At 40.2% G+C, this 24,603-nt stretch overlaps 1 protein-coding gene across 1 annotated transcript in view; it reads left to right on the top strand.

The window, feature by feature from the left end:
* The window catches only part of CERS6 (ceramide synthase 6), a 99,049-nt gene that overhangs the window by 67,000 nt on the left and 7,446 nt on the right, over nucleotides 1-24,603 (top strand). The window contains exons 7-10 of the mRNA XM_036386701.2: nucleotides 5,438-5,566; nucleotides 8,946-9,052; nucleotides 22,750-22,906; nucleotides 23,879-23,902. Of these exons, the coding sequence (XP_036242594.1) occupies nucleotides 5,438-5,566; nucleotides 8,946-9,052; nucleotides 22,750-22,906; nucleotides 23,879-23,902 (417 nt within the window). The remainder of the gene's footprint in view (nucleotides 1-5,437; nucleotides 5,567-8,945; nucleotides 9,053-22,749; nucleotides 22,907-23,878; nucleotides 23,903-24,603) is intronic.

Raw genomic sequence — 24,603 nt, 5'->3', positions numbered from 1 at the left:
TGCAACCTGTTCCATATTCCAAGTTCTCTCCTCCGAGGAGAGTTCTAGTCCATAGCAGAACAAGCAGCACAACTCTGTAATAACAGTCCATTGAGCTATTCTTGCAGGGGCTTTAACATTTCAAAATTGATTTTTTTAAACATTTGAAAGGATTTTATAATATCTTGATGTGTTTCCTTCAGCTGTCATTTAAATAAATGATTATAGGCTATGCTAATGGAAAAATTCCTCTTTATTAGAATTGTAGCAGGAGCATAACTCTGAAAAGAGTAAATGAAGGATGCATTATGACCTGAATAAACTCATCTGTCACTTAGAACCACAGTGTATTCCTGGGAGTCCTATGTCAGAGCTACCTATATAGAAACACACTCCTCTATTTCGATTTCCAGATTATTCCAGATGTAGAAATCTCAAGAAAACATCCACAAAATTTAAATCCAAATTGGAGGATAAATTGTAAATAAAACAACCAATTTATGATGAATACATATAAATCCCCTGCTTGCATTGTCTGTATCTGCTAAACATTCTGTTAATCATGAGCTTGAAATGAGTACAACAGTTTCACAAACTGAGATAGAGACAATGCTTAAGGGAGCTGTATGATAATGGAGATGAATTTAAATCAAGGGAAATATTAACTAATATGTTACACTGCAGGGGCCAAGTCTGTTTCTTAGTTCTATAGAAATGACTTGTGCTTGTTATCAGAAAAACCTTGGGGCAACCTGCTGTGGAAATAGGATGGGACCTGGAGGTGGGGAAGTGAATTGCTAGCAGCCTATTGACACCCCAGCCACAGCTCCTGTCCCAAGCACCAGCTCTGTCTGAGAATGTGCAGTGTCCAGCAGAGAGCAGGAGCACATCTGCAGTGCAATGATAGCAAGTCAAAAGCCTTTCATTATCAGCAGCCAGCAGGGAACAGGGGAGATGCCATATTTATAAATGACCTATTAAACCACTCACTGGTTTGGACTGTGGAGACAGCTCTTTTTGTAGTGTAAGCAGAATTGATAACGAGAAAGATCAGATTGGAGAAATGCAGCTGTGACCTGGTGTCACACAGTAAAACTGTTTGGAGTGCAAGCTGCCAAGGAAACCCACTGAGCTGAAAAATGTTACTACTAGAGACTTACAATAGCTGGCAAAAAGGAGTACAAGCTTGACAGAGACACCAGTTCTTGCAACACCATAGTAGTTCTCTTTTAAAAGAAGGCTGAGTTAAAAAAAATGTGAAGGCCTTGTAATGCACCCCATATGCAATGTGTGGAATGGTGCCCACATGAAATAGGGATCTGTTCAACAGGAAGCAGGAAACTTGCCAGCTAATATCAGATGTTATTGTAATATTTCACAATTGACTTGTATGGAGCAGATTAACAGTTCTCAACCTGAGTAAGCCACTGATGTTTTCATGTTACAGTGAAAGGAATATTTTTATCTAAATCTTGGTTATCAATTTAGATACTTTAAATTCAGCAGCAGTGGCTGTGTTGTATTCTGGGACAGTCAGAAGTGCCCAGGCAGTTTTGAGCACTGCAGGAATTCAGCCAAGTGGTTTTTTTCATGTAGTTGGGTTTGTCTGAAGGAGAGGTGCAGTGTGTCCTTGCTGGAAGCAGCAGCCCTCAGCACTGGCCTAACTCCAGAACTGGTCTTTTATCTACTGTAGTTCAAGAGAAGTGTACTTACTGTTTCCCATCTCCATTTTATTCTTCTCTGATAGCAAACTGATTACTTCAAAAATTACTTCCAGGGTTGTTTTTTGGTTTTGGTTTGTTTTTGGGTTTTTTTGACTTTCAAATACTTGTTTATCTTTATTTAAGTGTTACAAATTCCACCAGATTGTCTTTGCCTGACTGGAGGTGTGAGCACACTAGGTTGCTGCACAAACTTACTATTGGCATTAAGTCAGTGAACTGTGTGTATCAACTTCTTACTGTTTTATAATGGCATGCTTTTAGCTTCAGAAATAACTACTATTTTGCCATAATGATTTTCTCCCTTAAGGGTGTTCATTTCAAAAGTATGAATTGTTGTTTTATCATCTTTTTCCAGCTTCCCATGCTCTTGTTTTGTAAAATACTGAAAAAATAATTAGAAAAATTAAAAACTGAAGATTGTCAGTTTCAAAAGCACCTGATGAACCTTAAAAGCAGTGAGGCTTATTTACATGCTTTCTGGATACCTGATGTATTGTTTAATAGAAAAATATTTGGCAGGGACATTTAAAGGAATGTATTAAACTTCTATTCAGAGTTTTAACAGGTTTGTAGAAGGACTAGGAGACCTTTCCATGTATTCACACCTTTTATTTCCAAGCATTTGGCAATTCCTAGAGCTTCTGTGTTTTGCTTTTTTTTTTTTAATCACAGTTCACTTATTCCAAGAACAAAATGATCTGTAGCTGCTGATTTTCTTGAATACTGAAATTTGATTCTAGAAAATTTACACTATATTTTGCTAAATTTGGATACTAGATTTCTTTCTTCAAAGAGACTTTTCTTAGCAAAGAAAGACACACAGAATTGATTTCTTTTGTTTCAGTGGAAGCAGTTTAGATTGCATGTGTTTTGCAGACCTTTCCCTTTCCTTGTTGATCTGTAGTATAAGCCATGCAGTTGCTATTTTGCCCTTCAGTGGCACTAATGCTCCATGGCCCCTTGGCAGCTCAGTCAGTGAGTGTGACACGCTAAACAAATGTGGATGGCAGAGGCCTTAATTCCAGAGGGCTTGTCTACAAGTTGAGACCCATGGGGTTTCTCTGCTGTCTGCCCTGTGTTCTTCCCACTGATGGTGTCTAGAATAGGTTCCTTCTCCTATTCTTAACCACAGATTTTCTTAACCTAGGCACATGACATCTTCCAGCAGTTACAACTGGAGGCTATGAATCTTCTGTAAATAAACACGTCTTTCACAAACATACATGTGATTTGAAATACATTAACAAAAAAAACAAACAAAAAAAACCCCACAAGAATTAAGAAGCCCATTCCTGTACAGCTGCTACTATATGTGGGTGAAAATGCTGGAGTAGGATGAGAACACAGGGAACACAGGTACCACTTGGTATCTATGTGTTCAATACCCTTGTGTATAACTAAAGTCTAACAGGTAGCATATTCAGAGCATAGTCTTAATTAATGACTTTTAAAAGTGTCACAAAGAGGAAAGAAACAATCCCAATAACAAATCAGCATTATTTATATAATTACTAATTTTTTTCAACAGTTTTCCATAGGTCAGTCCAGCACCTCTGTTTCGGAGGTGGCAGAGTCAAGTAACTGTCTTTTTTAAGAAACATTACAGGAGTTCCCCTGACAGCATTTCTTTAAGAAGAGTCATGCAAAAATGCAGAAGACTGCTGCCCAAGAACATTAGGATTTCTTAGGAATAATCCATATTGTCAGGAATGCCTTGAAGAATATCCAAGAGGGACTAGAAATCTTGTATTTGTAGAACATGAATGTGTCAGCTGTGAAAATAGAGGAGATTTTCTACTTGACTTTTTGCCCCATTAGGACTGCCTATGTGCTAACATAATTGCTTTTGGAAGGGAAATTAAGAACAGTGCCATAGTGCCTGCAGGTGAAGGAGGTAAAGAGCAGTATGGCCACAGGGCAATAATAGTAGATTACCCTTGTAATCCCATGGAATAAGGTAGGTGCTTTGCTGGTTTTATTATTGTGATGTGGTGAAATGGTGTTTATGTGTGTATTTGTAGTTCCTGAAATGACTGAGATGCCATACCCTTGTTTTCCCTCAGGACACTCAGAAAGGGAAACAGCCTTTGATTGTCTTTTTCTTCTGTCTGTGTTGGAGGTACTGGCAGTGCCTACTGAGGAGCAGGAAGTAGGATCTTGTAGCACCTGACAGCACTGAACATAAGTGATAGGCTGGGAGCAGGCCCTGTCCCTGTGCAGTTAGTGAGACTGCCCAAGCTGCAGGTTTTTCCATGGACTGCAGGTGTACATTGCAGGGAAGGCAGGTGCTGGTACTGGGAGGCAGTGGCACTGCACATCCTTAAAACCAGTGGTGCCTGCTGCATTCCCAAAGAGAGCTGTGGGAACACTGTGCAAGTGTGTTCTCAGGACTGAGCAGACAGTGCAGTCAGGGGCTGGAGCTGCTGCTTTTCCAGAGCTGCCCCTGTGTTAATTGGAGCTCATGGCACTTTCCATAGGGCCCTCCTGCTCGGCACAGGTTCCTTCAGCTCCTTTGCAAACCAGATGCTGCCCCTCTAAAGGCACAGTTTTGGTTTTCTCTGTTGTAGGCCACTTAGATGAAGACTACCACAGCTCAACAGGACTGGCCAACAAAAGCTATCAGAAAGCCAAATTCCACCTCCCAATACACTTGGTGAGCAGGCTGCCTTAAGGAACTGCTCCTTTTGACTGCCTGAATCTCTCTCCTTTCTCACAGCTTTGCATTAGAGCCACTGAATCTGCTGGGAGCTGTGCTACAGATTTTACATCTGGTGCATAGAGAAACTTCCCAGTTAAATGTTGCCTATGATCTTAGGGTTTTAATATCACTTCTTCAAAGCTGTGCAGGTCATTCAGCAAATGCCAACAAGACTATTTTTGACTGATTCAGTGCCTTGCTGAGAAGAGTCTCATTAGGTCCTGTTCTCTCATTAATCAGTCTGGGAACCTCGTCCAGGCAGGCAGGTTGTTCCCTCTGCTTTATCTGCCCCGTGGCAAGTATCTGTGAGGGTACTTCTGGGAGCACCTCCACTCCCAGATTTTTCAATAGTAACAGTTACTTTATGGCCAAATAACTGAGTTACTGGTGTGGAGACCAGCTAGCCTGCATCATTTGGGAGGCAGTGGGTTAGAACCAATTAGGAGGAGATGCTCCAGCTCACTTGAAGACTTTCCTGACCCTGTTACAGTGTGAAGACAAAACACCTTGATTAAAAACAAACAAATAAAAGTCTGGATCTTGGATTCTCCCAGTTGTTCTTGGCAGGTGCCTGCTGTCCTAGTGTACTAGTGCCTTCCTTTGTAGCTATTTTCTCTCTTCTGAATGCTGAATTATTTGGCACTTGGTTATGCATATTGTTATAATCGTATGTTACTTGATGCATAAAAACTACAGTGGAATTTGATTTGCATGTACATATGCCTTTTCAAAGTAGCTTCAACTGCAAATGTTTACTTTATTAGGTTAAATATTTTGAACTGAGAAGTGTGGTCATTGCCTAGCTTTCAATAATGTTTTTGCATTTGGTTAACATATAATGATTTTTTTATTCAGTCTAAATGAAATATAGAGCAGGGTGTATAATACACTTATATAGTAGATATTTTTTATAACTTAAATATAATGCTGGATTTAAGAAACAACCATCCAATTTTGTATATGAGTACAGAATATCAGTGTTTGCTTCATTGTATTTTTTGGTTTTTATGTCTTTTCCTTGCTTCTGCTTCTCTAGGACTTTGGAATCATGTTTACACATCACATTGTAACAGTCACCCTGATTACCTTCTCATATGTGACCAATCTGACACGAGTGGGAACCTTGATCTTGTGTCTCCATGATGCAGCTGATATTGTCCTAGAGGTGAGATCATTCCTATGTCATCCTGTCTCTAGGCAGAACCTTTTTACTATGCAGAACAAGTGTTTCCTAAGCCATTTCAAGATGGTAATGGTGATTAATATAGTGTATTTCCTTGCCTAAATATCTTGCACTTGTAGCAGTGCGTATTTCTGACTTCAGACTGGTTTCTCCTTCAATATGTTGCTTGTACAGAGCAGAGACTGGTAATGCATTGCATGCCAGGAGGGTTACATACAGATTCTAAATACAGCATGGGAAAATCAAAAGCTAAAATTGCAAAATCTGGAAAGTGGTGAAAGTGGCTCACCTGGTTCTTAACCCCTGTGACGTGGTGTGTGGAGCAATGACACTGTCATTGCTGAAAGAATCAAGGTGTCACGGTGTGTTTCTGTTCTGCTTTGCTGGGCAGAGGGTGTTGGACAATTTAGTGGCTTATTTGGGCATGGCCAGTGAGCTGACCTCTGACTTTCCAGGTTCCCATGCCTCTGGATCCCAGTACCAGCAGCTGTATTTGGAGAAGAAGGGATGATTGAAATTCTTTTAAGGCAAGATGGTCTGAACTTCCATAGTGGCAACTTAGAGATGTTATCATCCTTTATCTGCATCAGTTATGAGTCATGCTGGAATTTGACTGTCTCTGAACTCTCCTCCAAAGTTAATAACTATTTTGTCTGAAATTATTTTTTATTCAAGTACCTGCAAGGATACCTGTTATGCAAGAAAATAGACTTACTGCGTGAGTCACCTATTGCAAAATCAAGATCCTGCCATTCTGATTCAGTAGTGCTGTAAATATGGTTTTGTTTTTTAATCTTTTTTGATCTAGAAAGCACATGGCTTCCTGAGATAGAAACCAAAAAAGAATATGGATTTTTTGGGATAAAAATAATCATATCTTTGCAAGTTTATTTTTCTGTTTTAGCGATGTGTATAGCTAGCTGTGACTTCACCTAAACTTCCGTCATTCCTCTTTTCTCACCACCAGAAAGAACTACTTAAAGATGTTTATTCTAGATCAGACCAGTGTCTGTGGAACTATAAAAACACTAGAGAGCAGCTGTACTAGACTAGCTAAAACTTTACCCTCTGGTTATTAACTGAGACAAAGAGGAAGTGCTGGTGTTCTCACCAGTTGCAAACATTGATCAGATATGCTTCCTCATGAGGCACATACTTAAGTGGGCTTTCTAGTCAGGTCTTTCAGTCTGGTTTGACTGGAAATTCTGCTAGGGCAGTGGGTCACAGCACTGGTGCCATATGAGAAGAGATGGACTCTTGTAGAGTGCTGACGTTACTGAGGGGAAGGTCAGTGCAGAGGAAGAAAACTATCGAACTGCAAAAGAAGTTGGTTAAATGGCTTGCGTTGATGGGTCAGTTGTGCACCTGACTTGTGTTACCTATTACATATTTGTAAAAATTAAAACCTTTTTCTGGAGGGCACTAGACTCTTTCCATCTACCATTTCATAATAGAACACATCCACTGGAAAGCTGGAAAGCACCATTTTTTGTTATTCTTGTTGCAAAATGTAGTGTGCATTGGTGGGAATACTGGAGGTGATATTTTTTCCACTGATCTTAAGGTATCTGGAAGTATGGAAGAGCCATAGTAGGATTTTCAAGAATTTTTAATGCTGTGTTCCTCAGTTGTAGTCATGGTTTTTAAATTCAGAAGATTGTGTTCTATTGTCTTAGGTGGCCAAGTTCCATCCAACAACAACATATTCATTCCCCTTTTTTCTAGTCTTTCTTTATCACTATAATTTGTAGAATTATTGTAATTTGTTATTTGAGAACCAATGCCCCAATAGCTGTACTGTTTTTGAGAAATGGCATGATACTACTACAAGTTGCTATAGTAATATCAGCCTCATGCACTAAGAAAGCAGTTTTTTAGACTGCCACCATGGAAATACATCCAGAATTCCTGGACTGAATTTTCCATCATCTGAAAAGCAAGGAAGTTAGTAATGCTTCTGCTTTGAATATTGGCACCAAAGTGTTCTCTTTCCCTTCAAACTAGGCTATTTCCTTCAAACTGCTAGGAAATTTGTGTGTGGCCTCTAGAAAATAGGACTGATTCAGAAGGATTATGTTTTCTTCACAGCAGTGATGTCTTTTCTCATATTCTGAGAGCTTCTTAACTGGGTTTCTTTAGTGAGGAATAATCTTCATGTTCAGGTTTTTAGTTGAACATTGCAGAAATTGGGTAACATCCAAAAGTGCAGGTTTGGTTTTGGCATCCAGATTATCTCTTTCTCTGGTTTGAATTCTGCATTCAGAATCCTATTCTGTAGGCCTGGTTGTAGTAATTTTGCTCCCTCTTAGTACTCTGGAAGCCTGCACAAGTATCTTCTGGGGTACTGGGAGCTGGATGCAGGTCCCTCAGAAAGGAGCTTTGAAAGGGTTCCCAGTGGCTTAAGTGGACACAAAAGAGTTCCCAGTGTCTTAAGTGGACTTTCTGGATACATTTGACAGAAAACATGAAGAAAGACTGACCCTGTCTCAAAGCAGATGTTATTTTAAAATAATTAACTGCTTGCACACGTTAACACTGTAGAAGCAGCATGGACATTTTAAAACAAGCTTCCTTCCCTATATACTATTTTCTTCAGGGAGAAAAGGGTAAAGAAACTTCTGGGAAGATCAGTGTTTTAATGAGCAGTTTCAGAGAAGAGTAATGAATTAGTGAGTCCTTCACTGGGAAAGAGTCAGAAGATTGCATGAAGACAAGTGAGAAAAGCATGTAAATATAAGCATAAGACAACAAGTTAGAAAGCAGAAGCTGAAAAGAGAGCATTGGGAAAATACTTGAAGGGGAGGGGTATAATCTTTGAGGTGGAAACTATTCTGTTTAGGCAGAAAAGGAAGAGATGCTTCAGAAAAATGTAGTACATGGGGTGTACTGGAAAAATTGAGACAAAGTTTATATATAGCAGCTACTAGAAGGTCAGAGAGCATGGGGCACATGGAAGGTAGATGGATGCTGAAAATGCCAGTGGAGCATACTGGAAAGGTGAGAGATAAGCAGGTAAAGAGGCTGGGGACAAAGACACCATAAACATACTGGGGTTCATTAAAAGGTTTAGTAGAGTTTTGCAAATCTGAAATTGTAGAATCTCAAAAATGATACTGAGTGGGAAATAAAGAAATTAAATACATACTCTATTTTTATGTAGTCTGGTTTGGGATTTTTTCCAAAGAAGATATTTTTCAGCTGCTTGGTGAAGAGGAGTTCCAAGATCACTGTGAGGTGGCCCAGTGAAAATGTTAGCGATTTCATAAAAATTTGATTTCCTCTTTTTCTTACAGCTTATACACAGTACAAGAGAATTCAGTTGTCCTCATGGAAATAAAAAGACATCTTTTTTCTTTTGCAGGCTGCCAAAATGGCAAACTATTGCAAGTGTCAAAAACTGAGTGACCTTCTGTTCCTTACATTTGCCGTTGTCTTCATTGTCAGTAGGCTTGGCATATATCCCTTATGGTGAGTAAGGACATTGTTTTGCTCAAGCTCTAGGCACCAAACAAGCTTGGAAATAACTATCTTATAATTGAAAACGATTCATTGCTGTTACTCTGTTTCCCAAAGCACCAGGGAGAGTTTCAGACATAACCAGGTGTTGAAACAGCCTGTTTGCTAGAGTGCCATTGCGTTTACTGTGTGATAGATGAGAAATATCTGGGCCTTCTGCTGGTTTTAAGCTAGAAGTGGGCTGGAGACAGCATGGCTTCAGACTAGCAGGTGGCTGGCTGTGTTAGCAAGAAAGGAGAGGAAAATGAAAATATTAGTCACCAAAAAAACCAACCAGCAGCTAAGCTTGAAGCTAGAATATTCTCAGTAGATTTCAGTGCATGCTTCATGAACACCTTCAGCTTAAAGAAAAACACAGTGGAATAAGTAAAATCTGACCTGCTGAAATACGTATAAAGATGTTGTTGCCAGACAGATTGAGATACTGCAGACTACTCCTTTTCCACCTCTCCTTTGAACTGGGGCTCCTGGGGCAGCTGTGTAACACTTCTGTCTAGGTGTGAAATTACGCAGCTCTTACTGTGATCTCACATCTTCCCAGACAGTCAGCTGCTTGCATGTGCTCACACTCTTGTAGGTACACAGACATGCATGCACACAGACTGAGCACAGTTGTTTGGTTCTTTAGCTGGGGTCTTCTGATCGGGGGCAGATGGCTAATTAGGAAACACATGGATGTACTTCAGTGTAAAAATGCATTAAAGTTTTTCTGCATCCTGTACACTATATATGAGGATGGCTGAGAGAAGGTGTTGGCCTTGGCTCTTTTTTCAATCTTTTCTTTTTTATAAAGAGAACTAGCACAGATACTTGTATTTCCAGGCAAGTAAGAGAGGTCTTTGATTGCATCAGAAGATTACCAATGACAGTTTTGTTTTTGGGAAGCAGCAAGAATGCCAGAAATTGTACCCTTTGTAGAGTTTATTTAGATTACCACTGAGCTCCTTATATGCAGAGGATTTACAGATGCCAATGTCAACCTCCCTATTCCAATTTCCTTTCTAAACCTCACTAATGATGCCTCTTTGAGGTTTTGTTAATGCAAACAGGGTAAGAGCAAGATGCCCTTAGGGAGCTGTGTCATCAGCTCTGCTTAACCCTACAATGTAGAAGTCTCATTTAGCATTTGATGACTCCAAAGATATTGTCATAATCCCTACTGTGTTATGAGTTGGTGAACAAACATGAGAAAACATGAAAATGGATAGACACACAAACTGCATGTGTGTGAAACACTTGTTATTTTCTTTGAGGAGCGTTTTTTTCTTTCTTAAACAGTTTTGCTTCCCTTTCTCAGTCCTTCCTTGAAGCCAACTGGGCCATTCACTGAATTTCTGTAAATGAAATAAGCTGGTTTTTCTACTTCCATGATCTCAGATTGGAAAAATGGTGGCATTCCTGCTCATAGGATTTCACCTGACCCCTGTTTTCTGTTTTATATTGAGAAATGGAGGGAGGACCCAATTTCACCAGTGCATTTCTGCTGCTGGAGACTGCAGTATATGAGTGTGCTTAAGGGAGGGCTCAGTCAGATGAGGACTGGATGGATTTGCAAAGGGGAACTCATACTTGGCCAACCTGATAACCTTCTATGATGAAACTACTGGCTTGTAATTACATAATTACTGGATTATTGGGCAGAGTGCACTCTCAGCATGTTTGCTCATGTTCCCACCTGTGAGGAATGGCTGATACACCACAGGGTTGTGCTGCCATCCAAAGGGAAGGACAGGCTGGAGATACAGCAAACAGGAACCTCAGAAGTTCAGCAAAAGCAGTGCAGAGCCCTGCAGCACTTTCTGGGGGCTGATCACCAGGAAAGCAGCCTTGCACCACAGGAACTGGAGGCTCCAGTGGACACTGGGGTGAACATGAGCCAGTTCTGTGCCCTCGGGGTAACAAAGGCTGCTGGAACCCTGGGCTGCCTTAGGAGGGGGGTGGGCAGTGGGCTCAGACAGGTGACCCTGCCTTCCTACCAGCCCTGCTGAGGCCACATGCAGAGCACTGTCCAGTTCTGGCCTCCCCAGTAGCAGAGAGGCACAAAGCTACTGGAGACAGTCCAGCAAGCAGTCACTGAGATTGATCAGGGGACTGGGGCATCTCTCACATCAGGAGAGGTTGAGACAGGCAGGATGGTTTAGCACAGAAAAGAGAAAGCTCAAAATGGGTATTATCAATATAGAAATACATGAAGGGAGAGTGTAAAGAAGAGTGAGCCAGGGATTGTCCATTGACAGGAATGCAGCAACTGACAATGTGCTGTGTGCTCCCTGTCACAACCAGAGTGGTTACCCTGGTGATCCCTCTGCCTTGTCATGCTTTAACCCCAGCTGCCAACAAAGCCCCAAGAAGCTGCTCACTCACTTCCCACCAGTGAGATGGGGGAGAAATCAGGAGGGTAGAAGGGAGAGAACTCATGAGCTGAGATAAAAACAGTTGAATAGGCTGAGGCAAGACCACACAAGCAAAGCCAAACAAGGCTTTCATCCATCACTGCCTGTGGGCTGGCAGGTGTTCAGCCATCTCCAGGACAGCAGGGCTCTATTTGTAATGGTGACCTGGGAAGTGCAAACACTGACACCCTAAACATGATCCCCTTCCTCCTTCTTCCCCCAGGTTTGTATGCTGAGCATGACACCATATGGTGTGGAGTATCCCTGGGGGCAGCTCTGCCAGCTGTGTCCCTTTCTAAATCCTTGTGCAGCTCCATTCTCCTCACTGAGGGCTGTGTGAGGAGCAGAAAATGCTTTTGCTCTGTGTGAGCACTGCTCAGCAATAACAGAAACATCCTGAAATTACCAACACTGTTTCCAGCACAAATCCAGAATATAGCCCTATGCTACCTACCGTGAAAAAAAACTACGCAAGCCCAAGCCAGTGTATCCCTTAATCAATGAAAAATACATTTATTTATTTGAATATGCAAATCGTTTAGTGTGGTATAAAAATGTTCTTTGATTTTTTAAAGATCCTTTTATTTCCAGACCAAAGCCTTGATGTTTGTCAACTTGGAAGCATTGCTGGTAGGAGTACTGTATGGGCCATTTGCTTAAGAGTTGGACTCAATAATCCTTGTGGGTCCCTTCCAACTCAGAATATTCTGTGCATCTCTTCCTGATGGCTACCCTTAGAGAAAGCCAGAGGCAGTTTCATTGTTCTCAGCTGTACTGCAGGCAATGCATATGGGAGTCAGAGTTGGCAGGGATGAGCCATGGCATACATGAGCTCGTGTCTCCAAATCCTTTTCCTCTATGAAACAGCAATTCTAAATCTTCAGCTCTATTAGTTTGCATGTCAGCAAAGATGACTCACTGGAGTGGCAGCAGGCCAGGAAGTATAGTTTTTCTCTCCTTTGCTGAAAATTCAAAATAGCAAAATTTGGTGCCTGATTAATATTACATAAATATGCAAATTTTGCTAGCATAAAGGCTGAGAGGTATAAAATCAGTGTGCATGTAATGTAAAAGCAAGGCTGTAATTTGTAAGAAAACTTCCCCCACACAGGAAGGTGAATACCCCAGACAGGCTGGCAGAGACGTCACTTCCCAGGCCCTGCTGTGCTGCCCCTTGGCACAAGAGCCACTTCATTGTGCATAGAGGTGCTCATAGAGAATTCAGAATGTATCAAATACTGTTGTTTGAAGGGTGTTTAACAGCAGGGCTAAGACAAAAGAAACTGGCAATTAGGTATATATTTAGCAGTCTTTCTGCAGGCATCTGGAGTTCATTTCAGCAATAATTCAAAAACCCCAGGATACTTTCTGCCTCCTGCTGCTAAGTGAATGTAGGAGTAAAACTGCTATTTTCACTGACAAGACATTTTGCTTGTGAAATTCTCCCACTTGCACATAATCACTGTTCTAGCAAATTACAACATAGAACACAACTCTCCATGAGTCAGGGGGAACATGGTGCCTTCTCAGGTGAACCAGGATTGTAGGGAGAATGAAAGCAATCTCAACCAAAAATTAATATAAATTATACAAGCCCTTGTCTAGTCTAATCAGGCTGGGTAAAGCAGTTAGCTCAAGCTCTCAGGGAAGATGGGCTTATATTTATTTACCAGGTTTAGGGGCCAAGCCAGTTAAATTCAGGCTCTTTCAAATTTCTCTTACTAGTAACTAGCATGCAGTTTTCTGGAGTTTTTCACTTCTTTTGATTACTTTTATAATGAGTTATATTGTCTGGGAGGTAAAAACGTGTGTTTCAGGGAAGTGTTGCTGACAAGTACTGCTGTCAAAAGACAAGGACACAAGCAAACAGCCTTGGCTTTCATGGGTTGACCTGTGAATTCTCAGCATGCTCGTATTACACACATGCACTGAGAAATATAAAATAGTGCCTTAACAGTGCAGATTTAAGTGAAAGCCTGATTGAAGCAGATTATAAAGAGCAGAGGTCATGTTCTGCATATGCTGTCCCACAAGTTCTCATCTAGGCAAATTTGGTATAATCCAGGTAGTCCTTATTATGCCCTTCTGTTCTTGATCTCTTTGTACACTGTCAGTGTCCAGAGTGTTGTATCACATTAAAAGCTGTGAAGATGGACAGTCAACTACTTTGATTAGTTGGTATAGTCTTGTTTCATGCCAGTAGGTACATCTTAGCTGGATCTTCTTTTTGTGAGTCTGTTTGGAAATATTCTGGGGGGAAAAATGGAAAAAAATAATCCTCACTGTTAAAATTCAAAGCTGTTTCAGATGTATGTCTCCTCATCAACTGCAGTGTGTGGCTTCTAAATGAGATTTTGGTGCCAATGTACCTTATATAAGTATGGGTCAGCCAATCCTCAGAAGAACAACTTTGTTCCTTGCTATTCTTTAATTTTTAAAGCTTGTTCATGACAGTACACACAGTCTGGCTCATGGCTGATAATCTAATTGCCTTTACATGGCAGTGAATATCTGCATGAACCAGAGAAGCTGGTGTGATTCTTCATGAGTTACAATTCACTTGTGTTCAGCATGGTGAGCTCTAATGAACCCTAGTTACTCATTACCAGAGCTGCAGTCATCTCTGCATGACTGGCAGAACAGCTCCTCCTGAGTTCCACCACTGGCTGAACACCAGTGTGGGGCATAGCCCTGTCCTTAGTGCACACACTGTGTTTCCAGACAGTGATACAGTACTGCCAGTTTGAACTGCTCTCTTTCCTTTCATTTATCCTGGAATCAGCTTCTCTCTGAGCAAATAGGGCACTGCAGAACCCCCATAAGAAGCAGCTGCTACAAAGATTTGCTGACCCTCTCATTTTGTTCTTTAGCTGATATTGGCTGGGTTTGTACAGCTCTTAAGAAGCAGTGAAGTTGAATTGTTGTCATTCATGATGGTTTTCTTTCCTGGCACGTTTTCTCCTACCTGACCCTTGGAGTATGTGCTCTGTGTGGGAAGACAGCATGTGGACCCCAGCAGAGTCACTCTGCTTCACTCCTCTGAACATACTGGTGAAACAGAAAGCTCCAACCTACCCTTTAAAGCACCCTACAGTGCCAAAGCAATACATAGGCAGTGGTTAAAGCAGAGTCCTGGTCAGGTTCTTCACATAGTGAGAATTCAGGTAGTTAGATGAATCCCAGCTGCCCAGACCTTGTCTGCCCTCTGAATGAACACAATTGTTTTGCAATGGTTTTAGTTACTGTTGTTGGATTGTAAACCTTTCTAGCCTAGCTAGGATAATTAAATAACTTTTTTGTTGAGATGATCTCTTCTGACACTGTTTTAAGTTCATTTTGCCAAGAATATTGTCTAAACCAGAGTACAATCATAATCACATGTTGCTTGTGGGTAGCAGATACTGAAAGAATAAATTATGATTTTGATACTTGATTTCTGATGCTATTCATACTGTCATTGAGTGGATGCTGTAGAACTAGCAAAAATTATCTGCTTACATTTCAGCCTGTTTGTAGTTTCAGCAGGCAACTTATAATCAATCAGTTTATCAAGACCATTTAATAACAAGGTTTTGGTAAACTAACAATAGTATATTCAAAGAACTCATAGACTTCAATTTATGGATTAAAAAGAATGTTTAATTAACTAAATCTCTATAAATTTACTCACAACTCTCGTCTTAGCTCTCTAGAAGAGTGTATATAGTGTTATCATCCCATCTGCTTCTGACAGAACATTATCAGATGTTATCCTTTCTAATGCCTAGTTATTTTATTTCCTCCAATTTTTTACAGCATTTGTGAACTCAGGCCTCTGGAGTTTTACAAGAAGCAAGGGTGAAATCTTTGGAGTACAGGTTAATACTAATCCAGCTATTTACAGGGAAGCTATAAGAAATGGAAAGGTTAGAGGCGTCAGTCACCATTATGGGCTTGCAATGTAAATAACAAAATGTGGCATTTGCTCAGAGTTGCCATTTTTAAAATTTTCGTGTGATCATAGCAGGAAAAAATTATATGAAAAAAGATTTCATCAGACTTCCAAAGCCATTCTTATCCTCATTTTTAGTTTCTATAGACCGTACTCTGTGGCTATAATAATGCATTCTCTTGTAAAGGATAGCCTATTCAGTTGGTGTTCTTACTTCTTTTTTAATTAAGAAAATTGTCCTGTCTAAAACCTGTGCTCCAATTGGAAACAGGACAAATACCTGTGCAGTGGCACTTCTCTTGCTCAGAATTATTCTGCCACAAATGTGTCACGGCAAAGGAAGCAGCATGGTTGTTTTTCTTGTGGCCAGACATCTTAGCCACTTTTAAATCAGCTCAGGTAGGTAGTTTGAACTTGTGCAAACATTCTGCCTCTTCTCAGCCCCTTTTCTCTTAGAGATATCTTTAGCCCCAGGCACATATTTTGTGGTGCTACAGAGTCAATACAAAAGCAGAACAATGCTACTGCAAGCTTCTGACAGATGTGGGATGTAAAAATCATAGCTGTGCAAAAGCAGGAGACTAAGTTAACTTACCAGCTTGAAACAGTCAAGACTTTTGACCACCATGATCAGCAGCCCTGATGGAGCTGGCATCTGATTCATGTTCAGCTAGGAGGGGGTCATGGTGGCTGAGCACCCTGGGAGAAACCGAGCCCCATGTAAATGAGCACATTCCATAGCTTTCATTGGTGTTGCACATCTCTGAAAGCGTAAATAATTATTAAGGAAATTGGATTAAACTGAAAACTGTTTAGAGATGATTTCAGTGACATTGATGTTGCATATAGTTAAGCACAACTGCACTTAGTTTTACTCAACAGAAAGGGGCAGGAGGATGGCTTTTTTATACTCTGATACTCTGTTTTGCAAAGATTGGAAACTATATAGTTTACAAGAAATGCTTTTCCTCTTTGGAGAATAACATGCACTCCAGGAAAATGGATCTTGATGTATGTTCTCTGTTGCTCATATAAAAGTTTTATATGTGCCTGAAGATTTTCAGATTTGGAAGTGTCATTCTTAGCATAACACAGTTCTTCAGTACCTGTGAGTTATTATCATGGGCCTTTACACAAGCATTTTGTCATAACACACTACTGAAACAACATCTCGCTGACTATAATTACCTTCTGCTAGGAAACTTGAGTTCTCTCCATAACCTGATGTCTATGAAGGACTCTTCTGAGGTTTGAGTTTGGATTGTGAAAGTGCCTATGACCTTGTATCTTTTTTTTTTCTATCCACAAGAGTGTAAATGCTACTATTCATACCAGTGGCTGCAAAATCAGCTAATGGGCAGTAACTGCTGATGAGAAGGAATTGAGTGAAAAGCACAGCTGTACCAGGACAGTGACAGCTTGATCAGGTCTCTTCTACAGTACATCAAACATGAATAATTTCCTGCCTGCTCCATCATTTTAGTTAAGTAATTGGAAATCCTGTTGATCTGCACACAGGACGTAAAATAACAGTCTCAGTGGCAGGGCTGTAATTTCTGCAAAGACATATTGTTGCTGATTAGCATTAGGACAGGAGCCACCCATCCCCACAGCAGCTGGGCATGTATTGGTACCCTGTCAGGAGATCCTCTGATGTGGGGCTGCTGCAGGTGAGCAGAAATGCCGTGTGGAGGTGACCTCGCTGATAAAACTGAAGTGTGTGGATTTAATGTTGCTCTGAATACTGACTCAATAGGTTATGTTCTTTCTGTCACTGCATTTTGCAGAGATCTTTCATCAGCTCTCTAAAAGAAGGAGGGTAATGAGCATCACCAACCAAACAATCTGATGAATCAGTCTGAGATGCTGTTGAAAGATCATCTCTCTCTCTCTCTCTCTCCCCCCTCTCTCCCTCTCCCAGTCCTTTCCCTGCTTCATTGCTTCAGTGTGGGTGACTGGTTCATCTGACTGTTCTCTGTTCACAGTGGGTCTCTGCTACTGCTCTTGTATTTACCATGCACTGAATACTCTGGAGGGCTGAAAATGTAAGAGACAGCAGGATCTGGAAAGGGAAACAAGCTTGTTCTCCCACTCAGCAAGAACCAAGAAGCAGAACAGTGATATAGACACAGCAGCTGGCCAAGTTGAAACTCAGATGAAAAACTTGGCAGTGTAGCCCTTAATGTACTGGATTTGCTATAATTAAATATTTAGCTGCACTGCAGCTTGAGGACTCCAGTACATGGAGTGCTATAAACCAAAGTTTCCTCAATTTGATGACTGTTTTGTGTATGATTCCATACACTTCTCAGGTAAAAAGCTGTTTAGGTCATTTGAAGTTTCATGCAGAAACATCTGTGTGTAAGGTCTGTTGGGTAGCACTGGCCTTAAAAGTAACTAGGACAGCCTGGGATATGAAGTCCTATCAGATTTCAGTCAAGGTCTAAATCCTAGAGATGAATCTTGACCACTGATGAAAGTATCTGATTTATCATCCTGTGGCTGATCAATATGTGCACATACATGTACTCTCACACTCCACTGCTCTTCATCTATCTGTGAATCTCAGTGGCATTTTTTTCTACCTATCACTTTTATGGCATCTGGTAAGGAAGTAGTTTTTTATCAAGCTAATAACTCTCACAGCATCTTTATGTGGCCAACAAGGTGTGGCAATACTTTGTGCCCATCTTTACCAAAAAATGACCTGTGTAAAAAAATTTGAGAATTTCTTAGGTCACATACGTTAATATAACAGCTAAATCCACAATTTAGAACTCCTGACTCTTTATTCTCTGGTCATAGTCACTTTTACCACATATAATAAAGAATAAATGACTATGTTTTGGTGCAAATGTTTGGGCTTTTAAAGGAAAAATTTTAAAAAGGGGCAGAAACTTTGAAGCATTGCTGGTAGGAGTACTGTTGAGTTACTTGCACCAAACTGGATAATTAATGTAACTACATAATTACATAAATGTAATTACGTATATTCTTGGTAATGTATGCAGTACTGAAAGGGTGTCCCAATACAGATGTTGCGATGCAATATAGAATACTGTTGTCTAATATACACATAATGGAGATAAAGACATTCATTCTGAATTATTTAGACAAGCTGGTATTGTATTGTGCTGTCCTTGGTCATATCTGAGCCTTCCATCTCTTGTGCTGTGTTAACAAAGTGACTTTAATTCAGCATGTTGCAGCAGAATATTGGGCACTGGACAGTGCTGCAGAAGGGAAGGCAAACTTGCAGTAGCACTAATTTCAGCTGCAGTTTCTGCTCCCCTTGGATGTGATAATAGTGCCCATCATGCTGCTATGCATCATTCTGCAGAGTTTATCTCTAATTTCTTGCTTGTCTGGAAGAATACCTGTTCCTTTCACATGATCTTCCTTTTCAGCTCTTTTTGTTTCTCTCAGGATCCTTTCAGAAGCAAACATAGAATATTTTTGTCAGTTCTCAGACAATATAGATAAGGATTTTACTCTTCCACCCATTCCTCTCTTTCTTTATCTCCCTTCATCTCCAGGTTTTCCTTTCATCCTTAGTGCAAGACAAGGAATCAACTTGCCAAGAATTAGTAGCTGACACCCAAGAGCCTGGATTTGGGCCCACTAAGTAGGAGAGTGTAATGTTAATGAGTCGCTGTGGATCTGTTACCTCTAGTGTCCCAAGTACAGCTTTGCTGGCTAGATAAAGAGCTAGACACTAGAGGAAAAACCTGTGTTACTGTTGGTGTGTTGCAGGTGATTGTTTAGTAGTTGTTGAAAATGTGTTCATTCTATTCTGAGTGTTTAATTAGAGTGGTAGTACAGTAAGTACAGGATTATCTCTCCCAGTGGCTCTGATATTGTGGCAGCGTTCCTGAAAAAATACCACAGATTTCTGTAAGAGTAAATTGGAACTTAAGTAGTGAATTTATTTTTATTTGCTTTCATCAGCCATACTGCTTAATTCAAGATGCTAAACTGAGTGCTTCACACAGCCAGGTGCACAACCCTCCTTGGAATGCATTTAACGAGGGAAGAATACCTTCTATGAAATTGTGTTGTGTTCTCCAGCTTCTCAAAATCTTCCAGGGGCTCAGAAAACAAACAGTCCAAAAATTATTTTCAAAAGCAGAAGCTAACATTTAGTTGCAAATTGCAAAGACTTGAGAAATGCTGGCAAAAGTTTTCAGAAAGGTAGAGCACTTGCAGCTTAAAGTAATTTTCCCCTGTGAGATCAAGTCCAGCTGTTTCAAGTCAGATACCCAAAAATCAAAGTTTCCACCATTCATTATGAAAAGCTGCAATTTAATCACTAGAGAGCTTTGAAAAGTCCCAGCAAGAGTGTTTACAGATTTAAGTGCTTTTCTGACTATTTTAATCCAATATTTATTTGCATATGCATCTTATAGGCACTTTCTCCTCCATCTATTTTTGTGCTGCTATTTCCAGTCCCTATTACTTGTGTAGTTGATTAAAATGCTTCCATTGAATACTTGAAGCAGTGAAATTGATGGAAAGCAGTCTAACCTGTCTCTCCTCCCCTTCTTCCTCAGTCTCTACAAGTAGAATTTCTCGGTATATTCTGACTCATAACCTTATGAATTTTTCCCCATTTCAGACTTCTAATATGAAATAATTTATTTATTTTGAGAGTTTATTTGCTCACTTCTATTTTTTCTGTAATTTTCTGTATTTTTCACTCAGCTTCTGCTCTGTATGTGCTTAGATACAGCCGTAGCTCCACATAAACACCTAGCCTGCACATCAGACCACTGAACCCTCTTAGCATTGCTGGGCAATTAATGGGATCCTTTTTGCAGCTTTAATGGAGAATTCCAGTCCTGTCCTTAGTTTGCCAGACATAACAGATTAAAAAACAGTCTTCTTTTTCACTGCAGCTTATTTCCCTATCTAATGCACAATATATGAGTCATTTGCACACGGGACTGTTTTTGATACCAAAAGCACTCTTTTTGGCCTTGCTTTCTTCCTGACTTCTGCAAGAGTGGACTAACTCATCTCTAATGCTGCTTTTTTTACTTGACTTCTGTGGAAGTCCCCAGAGATTAATTTGGTCCAGTTAACAAAATATAAACAGAAACCTGCAGAAGCTTCATTTACAGTTCTGTGGCAATTGAAGTTTTAGACGTAGAGACAGTTGAGTGTAAACAATGGTAACTTTACATACAGGAGTTGTTGATTTCAAGTTTGAATTTGATATAATGGTTAGAACTGCAGTAAGCACTCGTGAAGTTGAACAGAGCTGACTCCACGTCTGTTTTGATGTGATGAGAGTGTCCCCTTGAACTGTAAAGTGGGGTGTTACTGACAAATATAGCTACCACTGGCAGAACAAATTGCACAAAGCTGAGACTGAAGAGTTCCACCTGACAGAAGCAATAATATATTGGGGTTTTTGCAAACTGGAAACAATTTTCTGGCGCTCACACCATAAACAGAAGACAGTGTAAAAACACTGTCTAGGAAGGTTATAAAACACGCAGCTTCTGTAAGAAGGCAAAAATGAAAAGGTAGAAGTACTATGAAGTACCCCTACAGTATTAAGTCCAGTGTATGAGCAATCACTGGTTGATTTTTGATCAATGGTGTTACACACATTGGGTGTTTCATCATTATCATTAATGTGGTATTCCGGATTTTGTTTGTGCATATTTCATACTAGTACTATAGTACTACCTTTTTTTTTTTTTTTTTAATTGTTTTTATGTTGCTGGAAAGGGCTGTGGGGAATGTGGTTGTTTATTAGAAAGATGAGACAAATATCCATAATTTCTCTGCGGAGCTGAGCGCTGCTCTGTGCCCGTGCGGGGTCCCGGTGCTGGCCGGGCTGAACGCGCCATCTAGTGACCAGCGCGGCTGGGCGAGTTAAAACAGGAGCAAAGACCAGAAAGGCAGCAGAGTTTTTAATGTATTTCTGCATCAGCAGGGAAAGTAGATGAAGTTTGACAAATCCTTATATTGCCTTATTTTTTCCCACCTAATTAACAGCCATTCCTAGATTGTTATTTGTTTTTAAAAATACCATTGTTTCTATTGTCTGTTCTCCACTCTTCTCTCAGGCTGTTTGCTAAGATAGATTGAAATCACCTGCTGTGGCAGGGTATTTGAGCAGAAAGTTAGTGCTGGATTCACAAAGCTTCAGAAGTCATTATAACATCAGTTTACTGCCTGCATCTGAAATGCTGATTCTCAAAAATTTGTTTCAAATCTGTAGAACTGCCTGGATTTCTTAGGGTCATAGAATGATTTGGATTGCAAGGGATCTTAAATGTCATTTAGCCCAACCCCCCTGCAATGAGCAGGTGTTGTCATCTTATTGCAGGGACACTGTTCTCTCCTTATCACAAAAGTTTCAAATCTTCTTGCTGTTTCTCATGGGCAGCTCTCAGAGTACTGACTCTTCTTCATAAAGTGACCAACTGACTCCAGTTCCCTTCTCAACTACCCACCCCACTCTTTTATAGCACTCTTCTTCTCATTGGTTACAGCTGTGGCCTGGTAAAGTCAGGCCTGTTCCTAATCTTTGATAATTGCCCAGCTGCAGCTCCTTAGGGGTAAGATTACTTTCGACACTATCTTGATTTTCTTATATTGTATCCCCCTACAAGCAGGGACATCTTCATCTAGATCAGATTGCTCAGAGCCCTGTCCAACCTGACCTTGCATGTTTGCAGGGGTGGGGAGTCTACAACTTCTCTGGATAATCTGTTCCAGTGTTTTACCACTCTCATTGTAAACATCCTCTTCTTTAGATTTAGTCTCAATCTACCCTCTTTTAGCTTAAAACAATTAGCCGTTGTTTTATCTCAACAGGCCCTACTTAAAAGGCCCTACTTGTCCCACTGCAATGAGGTTTCACATCCCTCCTTGTCCATTGCCCACCTGTCCTGGATGTAACTGCCAAGCCTCACTCTTGGTTGTACATAAGTGGTGTGCAAATCAGATTTAGTGCAAAACAGTGGCTAATATGGGGGCCAGTAACTTTTGTTATCAATCAGGGAAAGAGTTATTTGGGTCAACCAACACCTACTAGCTGTAGAGATGAAGAGAAGAAATGCGCACTGAAGACCTTTCTTTTTTGTATGCAATGTTTACAAATCAAGTTAAATATTGAAAGCAACATTTGGGTGTTGTTTCTCTCTGGAGACACCTGTATGATTCAGTCCAAGTCACTGTTACTTTGAAAACCAACTGTCCATGTGGATTCCATCTAATGAAGTACTTGTCATTTTGATTTTAAAATAACTTCTTTGAGATTGTTGGCTTAAGGAAATGGTTATTATTTTTCTGTCCCTTGTTTTTTCTAGGATATTAAATACAACGTTGTTTGAACTGTATGAAGCTCTGGGCAATTTTCCTGCCTTGTGGGTCTTCAATGTGCTGCTTATGGTTCTTCAAATTCTGCACTGTTTTTGGTCTTACCTAATCATAAAGGCAGCCTACAAAGCTATTTCAAAGGGCAAGGTAAGACAACACGGTTCTGTTTCATGATTTTAAGTTTTCCATTATCAATAGAGGTCATTTTTTGTTTGGGTTCATTTTTTTTTTCTAATCCACAACATACTAGTGAAGACGCATCTTGTTTTAGATAAACTCTTCTTTCCTTTCCTGAAAACTTTTTCCCACTCCTAATGATTGTCAGATAGGTTAATAATACTCTGTATAGTGATTGTCTTTATATGTACTTCTGCAATTCCTTTTTACAATGTGGTACACTGAACTAAACTACATTAGGGAAACCAGGTTAAAGAAACCCAACAAGTAAACTGCTTTCTTGGGGCTGCCAGTTCTGTTTTACTTCTTTATAGTAGTTGTTAGCAAAATGTTCATTTCACAGCTGGAAATGATAGCAGTAATAATAGAAAATTAAATTCTGCTGTGTTTGCTAGTGGCAAAATTACTGATCACAGCCTCTTCTGGGTTTTGGTATTAATGAGGTATTGCAAAGAGCTCTGTATTTTCTTTCTAGTATTCACAGAGCAAGACTGTTTGGGCTAGACTTTAGTGTCTTGCTGCCTGTGGTACATTTGACAGGAAGATGTCACCCCCAGAAATACATTACAGTTGCTGTGCAGACACAGGGCTTGTGTGCAGATGGTAGAACTACTCCTTACAGATCATGTAAAGTCAGGACACTTTGCCCCATTGATGTGACTGACCCAAAGTGAATGGGATTGTTCTCCAGAAAATTGCTATCTATGAATGTACTGGAGAGCTCAGCCATGCACTGGCAGAGCCCAGAATCTGCCACTCCATCTGTGAAAGACAGTGCATTCACGAGCTGTATTTTGCCTGGTAGGCATGCTTTAGTCTGCTCTGCTTTTAGAAGTTATTAGCCTCAGCTGTCCTGTCTGAATTATACCAGTGACTTCAAAGACTGCTTCCTCCTGTCTCTTACTCTGCTTGTGTATCCTTTCCCTTGTGCTGTGCTGGAAGGCTGGGAAGTGGAACCCCTTGCACGTAAGTTTCTTTAAATTTACTATGCAAAAGATCTATTCTGACAACACTGGTGTTCGTGGTTTGGGTTGCTTTGGTTCTTTTAATTTGTGGTTTCTGCTTGGTATTTATCCACTGTTTGTATTTATGTATTTAAGTAAAGACTATCTTGAAAGCCTATTTTACTTCTTGGCTATGCCTCACCTAAAACCATTCAAACCCACTTCTATCTGTAGTATCTGGGTGCTATTATGCTTCACCTTTTTACATACAGGGATAGATAAATACATAGATACATAGATAGATATAGAGTGTGTATACACATACTTATATATGTATATATCTCAGCAGGATAAGCATCTGCTCTGTCAGCATTCAGGGCACACACTTGAGACTGTAATTCCTTCACCTTGTAGTTCTAACAATTGCACAGGAGAAAACTGAGATCTTACAGAGTTAAAGCAGAGTCAGACACTTGCAGTAACACAGTGACTAAGTTAGAGATGGATATGTATGACATATGTACAGAGGATTAATTTTCCCTCAGATCTTAAGTTCCTCACTTGCAATGCCATTCTTTCTATTTCTGCAATAAAAGTAAGAACTGTTTTCACAACGCATTACAGATATCTTACAGATAAGTACTAAGTACTGCAAGACGTGTTGCATTCATATCAGGTTTTAAGTGCAAAGATCCTGCCTGCTTTATTGATGCATTTAAAAAA

The sequence above is a fragment of the Molothrus ater genome, chromosome 7 (assembly GCF_012460135.2).
Source record: "Molothrus ater isolate BHLD 08-10-18 breed brown headed cowbird chromosome 7, BPBGC_Mater_1.1, whole genome shotgun sequence".
Classification (NCBI taxonomy): Eukaryota; Metazoa; Chordata; class Aves; order Passeriformes; family Icteridae; genus Molothrus; species Molothrus ater.
This window is presented reverse-complemented; position numbering and strand designations above follow the sequence as displayed.